Consider the following 17,605-nt stretch of genomic DNA (forward strand, 5'->3'; position numbering starts at 1 on the left):
ATAAAAATGATCACTGTAGAGAACTTAAAGAACTGTCAGTCAGGTGTCACCTTTCCTGAGCACCTACTGAGTATAGGGCTCCTTAACATATTTCCTCTTACAACACCCTCATGCAAGTAATGCAACATGTTCAAGCCTCAAAAGTTCAAGGTTGAGGATGGAATACCTATATCTATCAGCGAACTGAGCCCTCCCTGGGCTATGATTTAGCCTGCCAAATAGACTGAAATAGGACATTTGTTGGGATCCAGAACACTGACATTGTCTGAAAGATTATGGTTCATGACTTGTTCTATGAAAGATCCATGCTATGTACAATGAATTACTATCCAAAAGTAACAATCCTACACTCAGAGAGCTTAAAAATCTAATAGATAAGTAACTATCCATTTTTTAAAAGGACATAACATTTTATAAATGAAAGAAATGGCAGGTGAACATGTATAGAATGATTAGAATAAACTTAATACCAAAATTCTGGCTTCTTACCAGTTAGCAAGGAGTACTTCAGTTGCGAATGTCCCTGGTACGAGAAAAACCAAATCTGCCCCTTCCCCCTAAGGCGGTTCTCCAAGTCCCTTAACAAGAAGCTGCCTTGCTTAACATGGACCAGTGCAGCGCACGAGGCACCATACACCACTCGGAAGGGAAGACACCCATAACATTAACAATGAGTAATCATGGAAACTGAAATGTGGACTTATGTTTATTTTCTTCTTGTACTTTTCTGTATTTGTGGGAAACAAGAATTTATTAATTTCAAAGTTAGGGGAAAAATATTACTATAAAGAAATAAAAAACAATTGTGAACCTTGGGAAAAGTCTGGTTTCTTTCAGAGCAATCTTCAGAGGACGGCAGATCTGAGGGAAAAGGGCCTGTTCTCAAGAATATTCCTGGGCCTCTCACCTATTATCTCTCACAGGAAGAGAGAGAGGAACTCTGCAATGGAGTGCACCCTTGCTAAAGAACCATGCTTCCAAAGAAACAGATTGTCTTCACTCCTTTGCTTCAATGTCTTCACCTATACTACTCAGCATGGAAAGAAGTGGTATCAGGGATGTGGACAGCTCCCTGAGAACAGCCCCTTCTGGGCAGCCCAGGCAAAGGAGGTCCTGACTAACCAGAAGCTACAATGTTAAAATTAATCAGTTTATTCCTTTTTACCAGCTATCTGGGGGCTCATGGGGTCTACTTATGAAAAGGTTAGAAAAACCTGGTTTCCTTCTCAAAGGAGAGTACCCTTGCTTCAGATTTACAGGGTTGCCAGGCTTGTTAGGTTTGCTGGAGGAGCCCTCAGTCAGCATCGGAATGATATGAATATCATTCTTGGGCAGGCACATTCCCTGCCACCCTCGGATCTCAGAAAGAAATCTTTTGTTTTCTTTAATTTTCATAAGATCTTTGAGCAAAAATTATGGAGAGAACTAAATTTGAGTGGGAGGCTCACTAAGCAAATCAGTGGTGATTCTGGTGCAAAATTCTATGGTTCTCAATACCTGGCACAAAGGTCTTGCCACTTCATTCCTCTTCTCAAGATGCTATTCATCATATAGCTGTCCTTTCCAAGTTCTGAGACTGAGACTAATGGGCACTAAAACATCCCTACTAGGCATCTCCTTGTCAGATCAACCCATGTGCTGGATAAGCAGATAAGCCTTATTCTCTTTTATTTCACGTGGTATTTGAAGCCAATTCTTAGTCTGATATGATTTAAGACAAAGTTCCCTAGATTAGTCCTGCTGTCCGCAGATTGCCACAGACACTACTCATTCTTAGCTCTATAGCCTTTGGGGCTACTCTTTTCAAACGAAAAGGAAACAACTGTCATGGCTGCAGCAGTAACTAAAGAGGAGGTTTAGCCTCCCAAGACTGATAAGAATTTAGCAAACGTTGAGCAATTTGCAAGGAGGATATAAATTAACAGGAGTAATAAGGTAAGTCTATTAAAATCATTGGTTTCATTAAGAACTTGCCAAAGCTGGGTGGCATTCCCATTTACCTCCTAAAGAGCTCCCCCTCTAAAACCTACCAGAGAGCCTGAAACATTATTTAGGGTTTTCATTTAAGATTACTTGTCTATCTGATAGAAATCATTATTCTAAAGTCATTCTAAAGAATAAAGGTTCACTTTATAGAGAAACCAGAGGTTTCCCAGCTGCTGGCAAAATTTTTTCACACAGCAACAGAGCAGTAGGGCAAACATGCCAAGATTAAAAATGACGGCGACAATACTCGAGAGGTGGCTCCAACCAACAGCCAAGGTGAGCAGTCCACAGATACAGAAGAAATAAATGATGGATTTTAATAAACATCACACCCTGCCTAACAACTGCTATGGAACATACTCATTCCTGTTCAAAGACTCAATTTCTCCTTCATGCCAGACAAATGGCAACTCGTTAGGACAATTTAAAGAGATACTGATAAAGGAAGTTTTTGATTAAGGTCATGAATCTGGGCTGAGAGGAAAGGTGTTTCAGGGCAAATAGCCTATTTAGGGAAGAATTAAACCTGGTAGAGGGAAAGGCATTTTTAATGTGGTGCTGGTGAAGGAGACTGCAGAAGGGCCAGAAGCCCACACTAGATCCATGGCTAAGGAAAGAAGGAAAGATTCTAATGGTGTAGAACACAGTTTCCCTGTGAGAAACAACCAAAATGACCTCATCTGTCCTCTCCTTACCTCACAATGTTGTTATTTGACAGCAAAGTTCCAAGAGGTTGTTTATGCTTGAAAATGCTTTCAAACTTCTAAAATACTCAAAAGAACACATATCCCTTTTCTTCATTACTCTGGCCAGATGCCAGTCTCTGATCTAGAAATGCAGCTACCTCGTAAACAACGTAAAATAAACAAACTGATTAACCTAAGATCTATTTATGAGTCATTACATTTCTCTTGAAAGGAAGCAGAAACAATAGTAACTACTGTTTCTTTTAGTTTTTTCTAATTGTCCTCCCTAAAGAGCTTTTTTCAATCAGCTACTTGAACAGCATATCCAGGTTGAAGTGGTAGGAGGAAAAGGAAACACACCGCTTTAACATAATGACTTGAATTGGAAAGCTGCGTATACATCTCAGGAGACACGTAGCTTCTGGAAAGAGAGCGAAAGAGCACACTGTCCAGGGCACAGACAAGTAAGAGGAACAAACACACACATAGATGATGCAAATACTAAGTACTTAATGAAATGATCTTCTGTAGACTGAAGGAAGGGTAAGCAAAATAAAAGATAAGAAGCATTTTAAGTTTCTTAGAATAGACAGTACTGTTGCCTTCTGTCAGTTCCATTCAGTAAATATTTTCAGATTGTTTACTCCGATTCAGGCATGGCATGGGGGTGGGAGGGCACAGAGAACAGCCTTGCTGATGAGACACCAGACTATAGCCCTCAGAACTTTTGTGTCAATTTGAAACTACCCCTTCCTAAAACAAGCCAGTCCAGGGAAATCTGGCAACGTTGCTTTGCCTCTGCCTCCTGCCTCATTTTCTGCAAATGAAAGGAACCAAATGGCCTTCTGCTGAATACATACAAGGGATTGGCCACCCCTGGACTTCCATTCTGTGCACACAACAGCAAAAGCCAATCCTGGCTGAGTCATTGGGTGCTACTTCCAGAAAAGGTTAAAGCTATTTGGTAAAATTAAATGGGGGCAGGGCTAGCATCTCATTTCACAGTCACATTTTTAAAACTAAAATTTAAATCAGAACAGTTCCCTAAAGGATCCTTAACCTCAAACATTTACCTTCCTTCACTCATTTCAAAGAGATGTTACTTGAGAGAAAAGTATCATTTATTCCCCAAGACTGGATCTCCTTTTTCCCTTATATGCCATCTCTTACTAATACCCCAGAGCCCTACCCAAGAAGACTCTCTACCTTCAACAAGCTGCTCAAATCCCAGGTAAGAAGCAAAATTCTCCTTCCTCCCCATTAGAACTAATGGGCCCAATATGATTTTGTTTTCCCACACAGGAATGCCAATTACATATAGCCTTTCTCACCCACCCTGAAATCCACCTTGACAATTTTAAAGGCACACATATCTCCATATACAGGGTCATAAGAGAGTATATTATCCAGCCTGGACCATAGCCACACCAAATGCTTCATTAGCTGTACTGCCTGTCAAGCTTCTCCTTTCTGGAACAGCTTCTCAGTAACAGCTGATGGGTAACTGCCCTTCAATTAACCTACCACTTGTGAATAAACTGTATTTTCCACCACCCTCAAAGGATGCTTCACACTTATTCAGTCACCAATCTGTTATGAGATTTCATTCCAATTTATCAGTGATCCGGCAGAGGATCCAAAATGTTATCATGGCAAATCAAAGTAAATGCAAATGGGGCTACTTATAATTGCTCGGTATTTGAGCTTGCCAGTACCCTAGACACTTTATGATTTCTCACAGAAAGCATCTGTGGAAACTGTGAATGTCCATAACCCCAAAAAAACAGACAAAGCAAACACTACTTTCAACCAGATCAGTGAAATCCTTTGAGCCTAATGCAAACAGTGAACACAGGGATGCTCCAATATGGCTGGGCATTTCTAACTACAAATGCTGTGGGAATTGAGAAAACAGAATACAAAACCTGAAGGGAATTATGCCAGATTGCTGCAACACAGATCAACTCCCCTGTGAAAGAGCCCCAGGATCATTAATAGCTATTAAGAACAGAGTGCTCAATGTTCACCACTATTTCCAACTAGGTTAATACAGCAAAATAGTGCCATCTGCTAAAGGACCAGCAACAGAACTAAGGTGCTTCCAGAAATTTTTCAAATTTTTATTTAAAACAAGTTCTCTACTCTTCATAGAAAATATCAAAAGAACAATATCTCTATATAAAATTTGCCTAGGGGACAGCAGACCGTGTATCACCCAATCCAGGCACCAGGGCTTCAAATAACCAGATGGCCAATGGCCTCAGCCCACCTGGACAAGCATACCTTTTGCCGTATGATTGACAGAGGAAGGAGGTTCATCATCTGATGTAGAGCTGAGGTTCAGGCCAAGTTCTGCAACCCTTTTCTTCTGTTTCTTGAGGGGAGCGGTGCATTCTGGGTCTGCTCTCCTCTTCATTGTTACTGCAACCATAAACCCAGACAGTTAGCTGCCCTTGGGTCAGAGCCACTGGGATCAGAGAAGGGATTCCAAACTATAAATCATCAGTGGGATGGGATCCGGCAACTCCAAACACCTGCCAGTGCCAGAACTGGAATAACCTCTTCCTCAGAATGAGGTCCAGGAAGGATGCTGGCCAAGCTCTGATTTTCAATAATAGCTGTTAGTTTTACTGGGAAATGTGGTACTCACACACCCAGAGGCCCCCAGGCCATTGATGCCACACACCAAAAAGTCACAGATCAACTCCATAAGCCACAGGGGTAAAAAACGCCGTGGGTACTTGTTACTCGATACTTTTCAGGCAACATTGTCCATGACAACAACATACACTGGAAATGAATTATGAAACCTAATAAATAAATATCAACCAATATTTCCAAGGAAAAGGGACCATATGACTGTTTCATTACCATTATTATTTTATTAGGACAATTAAGAGACTACATAATATGACACAAATACTGTTTTGTTTTGTTTTTTGTTTACTTCAGGATGTTTGAAAATACGAAAGAACTGGGAAAGTTTCTAACCAACGCAAGGAGTGAAAGCAGTGGTTGGCTTAGGATTGAGTACCTAGAAGAATGGAAAAGACCTTGGGATTGAGGGTAACCATACCATAGGACTGAGGTACAAAACACAACAATTTTAAGAACAGGAACCCACCACCACAAAAAATGGGAACAGTCAGGCACTATGTCACCATCATCTATGCCCATGGGTAGGTACAAGAGAGGCAAGCATGAGAAGAATTGGAAAGGAAGTGATTGTGAGACCCTGAAATCTTAAGGAATGATCAACTTAAAGAGCAAGCAGGAGAAATAGTGAATACAGTGTAGTTTACAGTAAACGATTGGGCTCTAAGACAAAAAAGAGAAAGGATTCAAAACACAGGGGCACAGAATTGGTGACCATCTGGGCTGCAATCCTTGGGGAAGGGGAAGTGCAGGAACACCAAAGCAGGCTTACAGCATGGGCCACAGCAGCCACAACCAAGAAAGCAATAAAGTCCAAAGATGTCAATGATCCCCCCATTTCACAAAACCCTGGATCACATGTTTCACTTCTCTCTAGCTCAAAGATGAGCCAGTCAACCCAATGCACAACTTCTTCACTCCAAAAGAGGCAGCCCCCTTACTAGGCACAGGCAGAGGGTGCCCTAGGAAAGTAGGAAGACTGGGAAACACGAAGCAAACAGAAAGCAAGATAAGGGTGGACCACAATTCACTTTAATTCACTGTCTTAAATCGTCCTATATAAGGCCCACAGGGTGAGCTATAGGAAAGCAAAGCCCATCACAGAGCCTGCTTCTAGTCATAGCAATAGCAAGTGGCAAAAAAACAAAAAACAAAAAACAAACAAAAAAAACCTGATTCTTAAGCAACTCTGGAGAAGTCTGGAAGCACAGAAAATGCAATATAGACGGTGTTGGAATAGGTGCAAGCAAAAGTGAGGAAATATTCGTGTGAAAGGCAGGAGATGCTGATACTCCTCCCCAAACCATATTACCTTAGATTTGAATCTTCCAAATCATCTAATCTAACCCTCTCATTTCCACTGGAAATGGCCCGAAGAGGAAGGTCACATACCAAGCCAGGGCCCAGCTAACGTGACCTCACATGCCAGAAGAATGTGCTCTGGCAGAGCACTTCTAGGTGTAAGGCAGGGAGCCTGGTTCTACCTGAAACTTCTGCAGATCGGTGTTAAAATCCCCTCTCCAGTCTCCTCTCCCCGGCCCTCGATTTCGTACCGCCACCCCCATTCACAGAGGGAAGAGATGAGCTCCCATCTCGCCAAGCCAGTCTTTTCATTTGAAGATAAACATGAGCGTGTGTGAATATGTGAGCAGAGACTTATGTTAGCGGAAGCTCCAGCTCCTGGGTGCTGGATGAACGGTGGCAAGGAACGAGGCGAGCAAAAAGGGGCGAGAAAACAGCGAGGGTCACGATAGTGGGTGGGAGGCCGAGGCGGCGTTGGAGTGGAGAAGAGGGATGCCAAGCCCGTACTCCCGCCCGCTCGCTCCCCCCGGGCCGCGCGTCGGCACTCACGCTGAGGGGAGAGGGCGAGCTGCCAGGTAGCGGAGAGGCGGGGGATCAGGCTGCCGCCACCACCGGGCCCGACCCTGCCCCTACCAAAGCCACTGCCTAGGCTCCCAGTTTCGTTTCCCCACAAGCCAGGCCAGGTCCTCCGGCTGTGCCGTCGCGCTACGGCCCCGCCCTGCGGACCGCGCGACTTGATGACGTAGAGAGTTGCTCCCTCCGCCCCGCCCGATCCTGGCCCGGGGGAAAGTCGATCTGCTTCTTCGGGAGGGAGGTGGAGGGCGCCTGCGCGGAAGAGCCAACGGAGAAAGGTGCAAAAGTAAATGTAGCAAAGTGCCTTCTCTTCTAAATTCTGGAGGAATGATAAAAAAGTACAAAAGAAGTATACTCCATTTTACTTGGTCTCATTATTTGTCAGACTAAGGACAAGTTTTGAGAAGTAGACTGAAATCTGGTTGAAGCCAGAAACCCAGGTGTCCCGTTCAATGCAGTATTCCGAACATCCGTAGCTGACGTTGAACGAACGAAAGGAGGGAGGATGGAATGCCGCCCGTGGCATCTGTTACCATAAGACACAGGTGACTCCCAACCGAAGCCCCTCTTCTGATTTTTACATCAATGTGTCCAAAAGTCTGCTGAACATCCTCACTCAGTCACCTCAAATCCCACATGTTCAAATTTGAACTTATGTTCTCCCATACACCTGCTCTTTTCCCAGTGAATAGCACCACCATCCGTCTGGTTGGGCAAACCTGGAATCTGAGGAGTCTCTTTCTCCCTCATTCCCTAGACCCCCCCAATATACACTTCGAGTTTACCTTCCAAATGACTCAAATCTGTCTATTCCTCTCCATCACCATTGCTGCTACCCATGCACTCACCCGTTCTCACCAGGATTTCTCCAGGTAATCTCCACATCGTTTCTGTCTTTAGTCCTGATCCCTCTGATCCATTCTCCACACAACCAAAGTGATGCTTTTTAAAAATTAGATCTGATCCTGTAACAACCATGAGTAAAACCCAGAAATGGCTCTCCACTGCTCTTAAGATGAAGCTAATGTCCTTAAAATGTCCTACAAGACCGTCCAGCCTGGTCCTTGGCTCCTTTTGCATTTTTGCCTTGCCCCTTAGTTTTCTCCTTACTGGTCTTCTCTTAGTTTTTCAAACATGGTGTGGCCCTTAAGGCCTTTGCACATGTTCAGCCCTCTTCCTGGATCACTCTCTCCACCATCTCTTTGCTTGACTATTGTCCACCTATCCCTTAGGACTCAGTTTAGTGTCATCTCTGGCAATCTTTCCTGGCCCTACAAGGCTGGATGGGGAGCCCCACCTCCATGCTGTCCAAGTATGCTATACTCCCATTATCAAAGCACGTACCACAATGTAGTGTAACGGTCTGTTGACTCATCTGCCTTCCCTATTCAGTTGTAAACTCTATAAAAGATAGGCTGTATCTATCTTGTTCACAGAAATATCCACAAGATTTAAGGCAGTTGCTGCTAGGAAGCACTCGATTGACATTTATTGAATGTGTGGATGTGTGGAAAGATGAAAGTTAAGTAATGTTCCCAAAGTCATAGACCTAGGAAGCAGCAAGCAGGCATTTAAAGCCAAGTCTCTGTTATTCTAAAGCTAAGTATCTTTCCATCTCACCAAGTATTCATTTTTAAAAAAATTTTATTTTCAAATACTGTATACCCGCCAAACAAAATTCTCCATTACCCCACCCCCATCTGTGAATCTGCTGTTTCCCAATATCACATATAAGAGGCCTCATACAATATTTGTCTTGCTTATTTCACTGAGCATATTTTCAAGGTTGGTTCATGTTGCAGCATGTCTTAGAGCATCATTCCTTCTTTTGGCCTAATAATAATCTGTTGTGTATATGTATATGTACCACATTTCCATTCATTTTTTATGGACAACTGGTTTGTTTCCACCTTTTGGCTATTATGAATAATGTTGCCATGAACATTGGGGTACAGTTTTCTGTTTGAGACCCTGTTTTCACTTGCTTTGGGTATATACCTAGGAGTAGAATCGTAGGGTCACATGGTATTTCTGTATTTAAGTTTTCGAGGAACTACCATATTGCTTTCCACACTGGCTGCATCATTTTACATTCCAATCAACAATGCACTAAAATTTCGATTTTTCTGCATCCTTTCCTACATTTGTCATTTTCTATTGTATTAATAATATGCATCCTGTGGGTGTGAAGTGGTGACTCATTGTGGCTTTGATTTGCATTTCCCTAATGGCTAGTGATGTCGAGCATTGTTTCATAGCCTTATTGGCCATTTGTATATGCTCTTTGGGAAAAATATTTGTTCAGGTCCTTTGCCCATTCTTTAACTGTTTGTCTTTTTATTGTGGCATTGTAAAAGTTATTTATGTAGTCTGGATATTAATCCCTTATCAGATGTATTGTTTGCAACTATTTTCTCCCATCCTGTAGGTTGTCTTTTCATTTTCTTGATAATGTCCTTTGATGCACAAAAGTTTTTAATTTTGATGATGATGAATTTATCCATCATTTCTTTTGTTGCTTGTGCTTTTGGTGTTATGTCTAAGAATCCATTATTCAATCCTAAGTCACGAAGATTTGTCCTTATGCTGTCTTCTAGGAGTTTCATGGTTTTAGCTTTTATTTTTAGGTCATTGATCCATTTGGAGTTAATTTTTGTATATGATGTGAGGTAGGGGTCCACTTTGATTCTCTTGCATGTGGATATCCAGTTTCCCCACACCATTTGTTGAAGAACTATTCTTTCTCTCATTTCATATACTTGACACTTTTGTCAAAATTCAATTGGCCATAGATATGTGGTCTATTTCTGGACTTTCAATTCCATTCCATTGGTCTATCTGTCTGTCCTTATACCAGTACCCCCTATTTTGATTACTGTAGTTTTGTGGTACATTTTGGAATCAGGAAGTGTGAGTTCTCCAACTTTCTCTTCTATTTCAAAGTTGTTTTAGCTGTTTAAGGCCCTTTGACAGAAATTATCTGAAGGCAGAAAGAAAAGTAGACATTCCCAGTGGCTGGGGGGAGGGAGGGGAAATGAGGAGTTATTCCTTAATGAGAACAGAGTTTTTGTTTGGAGTGATGAAAATAGATGGAAATAGATAGTGGTGATGGTTGCACAACATTGTGAATGTAATTAATGCCACTGAACTGTACCCTTAAAAATGGTTAAAATGGCAAATTTTATGTGATATATTTTATCACAATAAAATATTTTAAATATAGGCAAATTAAGGTTAAATTTTATTTTCTTATTATATTTAAGTGCATCAATGACTAGTGCTGAGACAACCAGATAAACATAGAAGGGGAAAATGAACCTTGATTCTGACCTCACACCTTATACAAAATTAAATTGAGATTGATCATAGACCTAAGCATCAAAACTAAAATGCTTACGCTTATAAAAGGAAACAAGAGACTATCTTTGCAGCCTTGAAATAGATTTTTTTACACAGGACCCAGAGAGCATTAATAAGAAGGGGAAAAAAAAGATAAAATGGACTTAATTAAAATGAAAGGCTTCTGCTCATCCAAAGACACCCTTAAGACATTGAAGAGGCAAGCTATAGACTGGGAGGCAATTCACAATACATATATCTGACAAATTTGTTTATATACAAAAATATTTAAAACTCAATAATGAAAAAAAAAGCAGAGAGTTCCATTTGCTGCAAAAATGAAGAAAGCACATTCCACCCTGTTTTTCCTGTGAAATACAATTTAAAACCCTGGACAGAATTCATGGAGCAGCTGTATGGGGATTATGAAAAGCAAATGGTAGAAGGAGTGATGAAGAAGGAAAGTAGAAGTCAAGTAACCACCAAATCAGTAGTTAGTTTCCTAATGTTTCCCCCTCTGGCATCCCCTGACCTGAAGGACAGTCATGAAGACTGCAGCAAGGAGGAAGTTAAAAAAAGCAAACCTCTGAAGTTGTTTATGAACACCTGGGCTCAGACCCAAACTCTGTATGCCTGGATCTGCCACTTAACAGCCTCTCAGAGGCTTGGAGACTTGAACTTTGGGGTATACCATTGCCCAGGCCCTTTAATAGCCACTGTGTGGTGTCCACACAGACAGACTCAGACAATACTGGAAGTGCTTTGAACATTAAACTGACATTGGAACCAAAGGCCACAGAAATGGGTAGAAAGTCGCAGCTTGCACCTAAGTAGGTCAGATACCTGTTAAAATACAAAAAATCAAAATTCTCCTTAGGATTTAAACAAAACTCAGAATTCACAAAACATAATATTTTAAATGTCCACGATAAAATCCAAAATAACCCAACATACAAAGAACCAAGAAATTTTCAATATCTTTCAAGGTAAAAAGAAGAAGAAGAAGAAAGAGAAGGAGGAGGAGGAGGAGGAAAGAGGGGGGAGGGGGAGGGGGAGGAGGAGAAAGAGAAAGATGGTGGAGAAGGAAGCTCCAGGAATTGTCTATCTGTTGAAACAGCTTGAGCTGTTAAGAATTATCTGAATCCTGGAGTGTAGGCAAATACTTGCAGCATACAGAGGAGTACTTGATATAGAAAGAGACTGATACATTTCAGTGAATTTCAACATTTTGTTGGGTAACTGGCTAAAGGTCACAGAGCAAATAAAAGGTAGTCTTGGTCATAATCTTGTCACCATCACACACACCTGCCACCGGCAGAACCAACAGAGCTGGATGCTGCTAACTCAAGCCAAAATAAAATATTCTGGAAGGATTTAGGCTACCTTGAGACAAGGCGGGGGGCAGGCTTTGTCAGTCCTCTGACTCAGGTGCAAGCAACAGAAATGGATTCTGACTACATTAATCATAAAAGGAATTTATTGAAAGGATTAAAGAAGGAGTCAAAGAACAAGCCTTGGAAACTATGCAGCCAGGAATTTAGTGCCCCCAAATCACACTGTATATCCAGTATGGTGAAGTCATCTGTGCCCCAGCCCCTTGGCACATGCCCTAAAGCTTGCATGGCAAATACCCTTGATTTTGGACAATACCACTAGAACTGCTGCTGTGACTGCCTTTAGAAATTGGACTTACCAGCCACCACACCCATGGATCATGGTTCTGCTGGTCCTGACTTCTGGACATCACTAGTTTCCAATTCACAGCTTGAGTGTGTCTAATTGATGGAGGTTAGTCATGTGATCAGCTCTAGCAGCAAGGGATGCTGGGAAACAGAGTATCTGGTGTTCTCAGCTTCTTTGGGGTGGGGGATGGAGGAGGTGGGTTTTGCTTCATAAGGGGAGGGGGGACTAATCAAACATGAGAAAATAGTTCAGGTGTTAGACGGCCAAAAAGAATGACAACTGTAGGTAGGAGAGTTGGAGGAAAAGGACAGGAACCAAAGAAAATCTGTGTAACAGCATTTAAAAATAATGCTTAATTTGTTTCTGCCCAACACCCTGCAGTTGCAGCTGCAGCTGCAGATTGAGGAGAAAAAAGGAGGTGATTAAGGAGTATAATTGGGATATATTCTTGAAGAGGAAGAGTTCTTATGAATATATTCTTTAATAACATACTCTTATTTTAAATTAATATACCTATAAGAGTAATATACCATAAAAGAAGTGTATTCATAAACATATTTAGGAAAAATATCCAAGATTATTTTCACAAAGGAGTGTGTTCATGGGGCAAAGCCCATCATTTTATTTTGGGATAAGGACCGCCATGATAAGTCTTGAAACTGTTCCAGCCTTTAAATGCTAAATCCACACATCGCTTTTCTGAATTCTAGCTTTCTCCTCCAGGCCCTGGATCCCTCTACTAGTACTTATCAGCTCTCTCCTGCCTTCATTTTCCCACCCTAACAAGTCTGGTCTCCCAGCTCCATCACTTGACCCCCCTCACCTCCATGGCACTGGCTTGCCAAAATCCCAACCCTGGATCCATCCAGTTTCGTTTTCTCCGGACTTAGGGGCCTGAGCCCTGCCAGGGAAAAACACAGAACAGTGCTCCCTGGAACCACAAGAAATCCCAGAGCTCCATGTCACCATGCCCCCAAGCAGCCCAGCAAACCTTCTGTGCTTCTGTTCTCTACAGTAGCTCTTTCAGACCTTCTCTACTGTCTTCCAGTCTCTGATCCAACCACTCCCCTCTCCTTTCACTCTGACCTGAAGATCACCTTCCAAGTTCACCAAAGAAATAGAAACTATCACTAGAAAAATCCCTCAACTTTTGTCTACTGAATCTTTAGACTTTTCTCTCCATTATATTCCATTGTTTTTCCTTCTCTCCTCCTGAATGAAATATAACAATTCGTTATTTCTCACTCACTCCCTAGTGAGGGGCAAATGATCGTTTTGCCCTCACCATGCCATGAAAACTACTCTTCCAATGACTTCCTGGTCACCAAACCCATAGATCTTTTTAGTTCTCATCTGACCTAACCATCTGGCAACCTTTGGCCCAGTCAACCACGCCCTGCTTCTTGAGGCTCCCTTGCCCCCTGAGATATATCCCCATTCATTCCTTCTTCTTCTTGCCTACTACTTCTTCTTGGACTCTTCAGGCTGCTCCCTCAACTATCGGTGTTCCTCAGGGTTCTAAATGGGGTTTCTCCCTCTGCTAACTCTCCTTGGGGGCTTTACGCTCTCTCATGACCCAGTGACCATCTCTATATCTGCACTCTCACGTTATCACCAGCCCAAGTCTTCTGATCTCTCAACCACCATGATGAGACGCCACAAAGTCCCTGTGGTAACCTTGCATCCTCTGTCCCAGAGCAGCAGCTGCTTCATAACCTGACATGAGCAGCAATTTCAGAAGATCACTTGATGGGCATTTCATTTTGTCACAAACGTCAGTCATGATGCATACAAGTGTTTCTTCCACAACTGTGTGGAACAGGTCTTGAAGTTATAGCTCCCCTGCACATATGCTTTCCCAGTTAGTGAGTATTTACCTCGGCAACCAATTCAGTGCATTTTGGAATGGATGTGGGTCAGTATTATGTGGCACACTTACCAACATATGACAGTTCGCCTTTGGGCATTGTAGAAGAGAAAATTCTCAAGGCCACCTAATAAGAGTTGAATTCCTAAACGCAGGGGCTACTTTAATGTCTTTCAACCATCAATATGAAAGATGATGTCCACATGACTATAAGGAAAAATTAAAATTTGTGGTGATAGTGGAGGGGAGCATACTAATTAGCATGCATAGGGATTTTGTAGCCACTACCTGCAATTTTCTTTTGGCATTTTCAAACTCAACAATTCCAAAATAGAATTCATGCTGACCCAACATCTTTCCCCTAAATGTTTTCCTCTTCCTGAGTTTTCAGTGAATTCAATCACTGAGATGATTGTCCAAGACAGGACCCTGTGGTTATCCTTGATTCCAGACTCTCCCTCACCCCCACAAGCAATTAATCGTAAGTTTTGTGTAACATATTTGTTAAATATGTGGAAACCTCCACTTCTCCCACCCCACTGCCACCACCTTAATTCAGGTCATCTAACCTCTTGCCAGGCAAATTGTCTAAGAAGTCTCCCTGGATCCTCTTGTCTTCCCCCCTCTAACCCGCCCTCTACACAGCAGCCTGGGTGATCTTCCTAAAACATAGGAACAAGTTGCTCCTCTGATTATGACCTTCAGTAGCTTCCCATTTCTTAGGATAAGGTTTTTAAGATAAAGCCCTGTTCTGGTTTGCTAATGCTGCCCTTTTGCAAAACACCAGAAATGGATTGGCTTTTATAAAGGGGGTTTATTTGGTTACAAAGTTACAGTCTTAATGCCATAAAGTGTCCAAAGTAAGACTTCAGCAATTGGGTATCTTCACTGGAGAAAGGCTGTTGGCATCCAGAAAACCTCTGTTAGCTCAGAAGGCATGTGTCTGGTGTCTGCTTGCTCACAGGGTGTGTTTCAAAATGGCATGCTCCAAAATGTCAGTATCAAGTTCCGACCATCTGCAAAATGTGTCGCTCAGCTGCAGCTAGCTATGAGCTCCTTGTGTCTGAGCTTTTATAGGACTGCAGTGAACTAATCAAGGCCAACGCTGAATGGGCAAGACCACACCTCCATGGAAATTATCTAATCAAGAGTTATCACCTACAGTTGGGTGGGTCACAGCTCCATGGAAACAACCTAATCCAAAGGTTCCAACCTAATCAACACTAATACCTCTGCCCCTACAAAAGAATATGGCTTTCTCTGGAGGACATAAGATAGCCAAACTGGCATAAGCCCTAACCCATAATATGGCCTGATCACCTCTCCAGCCTCAATTTCTCTGCTTCCACCAATTTGTGTGGCCTTGGGGCAAGTTACCTACTCTCCATTGTCTCCATTTTCTCATCTATAAACTGGAGTTAATAACAGGATTGTTTTAAGAGTTAATTTATCTAGAGCACTGATAGTAGAGATCAGCACTCAGTAAAGGCTCTTGAGCTAGCTATTATCAGCCAACAGTCTTACTTCTCTCCTGGAGCTCTGCAATCCAGTCACACAGAATGTTCTCTGGGCTCCCCATGCTATCCCTACTTAGACACTTGTTTCTCTGCATCCCCAAGGGCATGTTCCATAACATTGGGGATAGTGTCTGTTTTTTGTTTTTGTTTTTGTTTTTCAGAGGTGTAACCCTAGTACCTAGTGCAGTGCCTGGCACAGTAGGTATTCAATAAATATTTGTGGAACAAATGACTGAAGGAATGAACGCTGGTAACTTCCTTCCCCAGGGATTCAGAAGCTAAGATCTCCTTAGAAGGATTTGGATAACTCCAGAAGGGCAGGGAAAAGTGAGCAGGCCTGCCTCCTTACATTCCCCAGGTTTCATTACCTGTGGCATAAAGGAGGATCTTCATGTGAGAGTAGGACACCTGCTGCCGCTCTGAGAGGTTGCACACTTAGAAACAGACCGCAGGCCCAGACATTCACCAGGAAATCAGCCTGCACCCAAGAGCAGCCCTCAAGCCCCTACTGTGGCCTTGAGCCAAGGGCAGCTGCCAGCATCCAGGTCACAGCATGTCCCAAATCAGGAAGGGTGCTGGCCTGTGCCCACACTGGAAGAAGCTGGGGCTGATATGGTGGGAACTTTCGGTGGGAACATGGTATCCCAAGGGAGAAAGGTGAGTGTAGATTCACGTGGCTCAAGCATACAAGGGGAAAGTGTAGTTCACACCATCCAGCACTAAGGGCCCAGTGCCTCAGCCCCACCCTCCGTTAAGCTTTCTTGTAGGAAGGTGTCTTGAGGAAGTGTAGTGGGGCACTGACTGGTGTGCTGAGGCCTGAGGCCCTGCTGAGGGTGGTTCCATCCCTTTCCTCCACCCCTCCTCCCACGAGTGTGGGTAGGAGGACTCATGTAATTGAGGAAGGAAATAGGGAGGTGAGGGGTGACATGGCATTGGCGTTTTATCCCTGGCCTCTGGGATCAGGTGTGGGCTCTAATGGTTATGGGACTGATGGTCAGCAGCTATTTGGTTGAGAAACTGTGGGACTTTTAAAAGTGTTGGGGACACCAGAGGTGCCAAAGTGTGGCCCAGAATTGTGAGGAGGGCTGTTCTCCTACCTCTGTAGAGAAACTGCTATCTGGGGCAATTTCAGAACATCAGGACATAGCATCCTTGGCTTGACCAGGGGCTTTCTCACAAGGACTGGGAAGATGTGGGATGAGAAGGCCTTGGGGATCAGTCAGGCAAGTGGGGAGGTACCAGTGATGTGCTGGCAAATGTTTATCCAGGTGAGAAAAGCTCTAATTTGTAGCATTTGCCAATTGCAGTGGTGTAGGCTCACTTTTTTTTTTTTTTTAATTAAATTCAGTTTTATTGAAATACATTCACACACCATACAATCATCCATGATATACAATCCACTGTCCACAGTATGATAACATAGTTATGCGTTCATCACCACAATCTATCTCTGAACATTTTCCTTACATCAGAAAGAACCAGAACAAGAATAAAAAATAAAAGTGAAAAAAGAACACCCAAATCATCCCCCCATCCCACCCCGTTTGTCCTTTAGTTTTTATCCCCATTCCTCCACTCATCCATACACTAGATAAAGGGGGTGTGATCCACAAGGTCTTCACAATCACACTGTCACCCCTTGTAATCTACATTATTATATAATTGTCTTCAGGAGTCCAGACTGCTGGGTTGGGGTTTGGTAGTTTCAGGCATTTACTTCTAGCTATTCCAATACATTAAAGCCTAAGAGGTGTTATCTATATAGTGCATAAGAATGTCCACCAGAGTGACCTCTCAACTCCATTTGGAATCTCTCAGCCACTGAAACTACTTCGTCTCATTCTGCATCCCCCTTTTGGTCAAGAAGATACTCTCAGTCCCATGATGACGGGTCCACATTCATCCCCGGGAGTCATACTCTGTGTTGCCAGGGAGATTTACACCCCTGGGAGTCGGGTCCCACGTAGGGGGGAGGGCAGCGAGTTCACCTGTCGAGA

General features: G+C 42.8%; 1 protein-coding gene across 2 annotated transcripts in view; it reads right to left on the reverse strand.

Annotated features, from left to right (window-relative positions):
* CMTR1 (cap methyltransferase 1) overlaps positions 1 to 7,336 on the reverse strand; it is a 46,125-nt gene extending 38,789 nt beyond the window's left edge. For both annotated transcript variants that reach the window (XR_005217775.1, XM_037842166.1), the window contains exons 1-2: positions 7,179 to 7,336; positions 4,956 to 5,093 (exon numbers count right to left, since the gene is read on the reverse strand). Coding sequence is in view for 1 of the 2 variants with exons in the window: in XM_037842166.1 (XP_037698094.1) it covers positions 4,956 to 5,088 (133 nt within the window). In the remaining variant the exon portion in view is untranslated. The remainder of the gene's footprint in view (positions 1 to 4,955; positions 5,094 to 7,178) is intronic.
* Between the last annotated feature and the right edge of the window lie 10,269 nt (positions 7,337 to 17,605).

This window comes from Choloepus didactylus, chromosome 7, assembly GCF_015220235.1.
Source record: "Choloepus didactylus isolate mChoDid1 chromosome 7, mChoDid1.pri, whole genome shotgun sequence".
In the NCBI taxonomy this organism is placed as follows: Eukaryota; Metazoa; Chordata; class Mammalia; order Pilosa; family Megalonychidae; genus Choloepus; species Choloepus didactylus.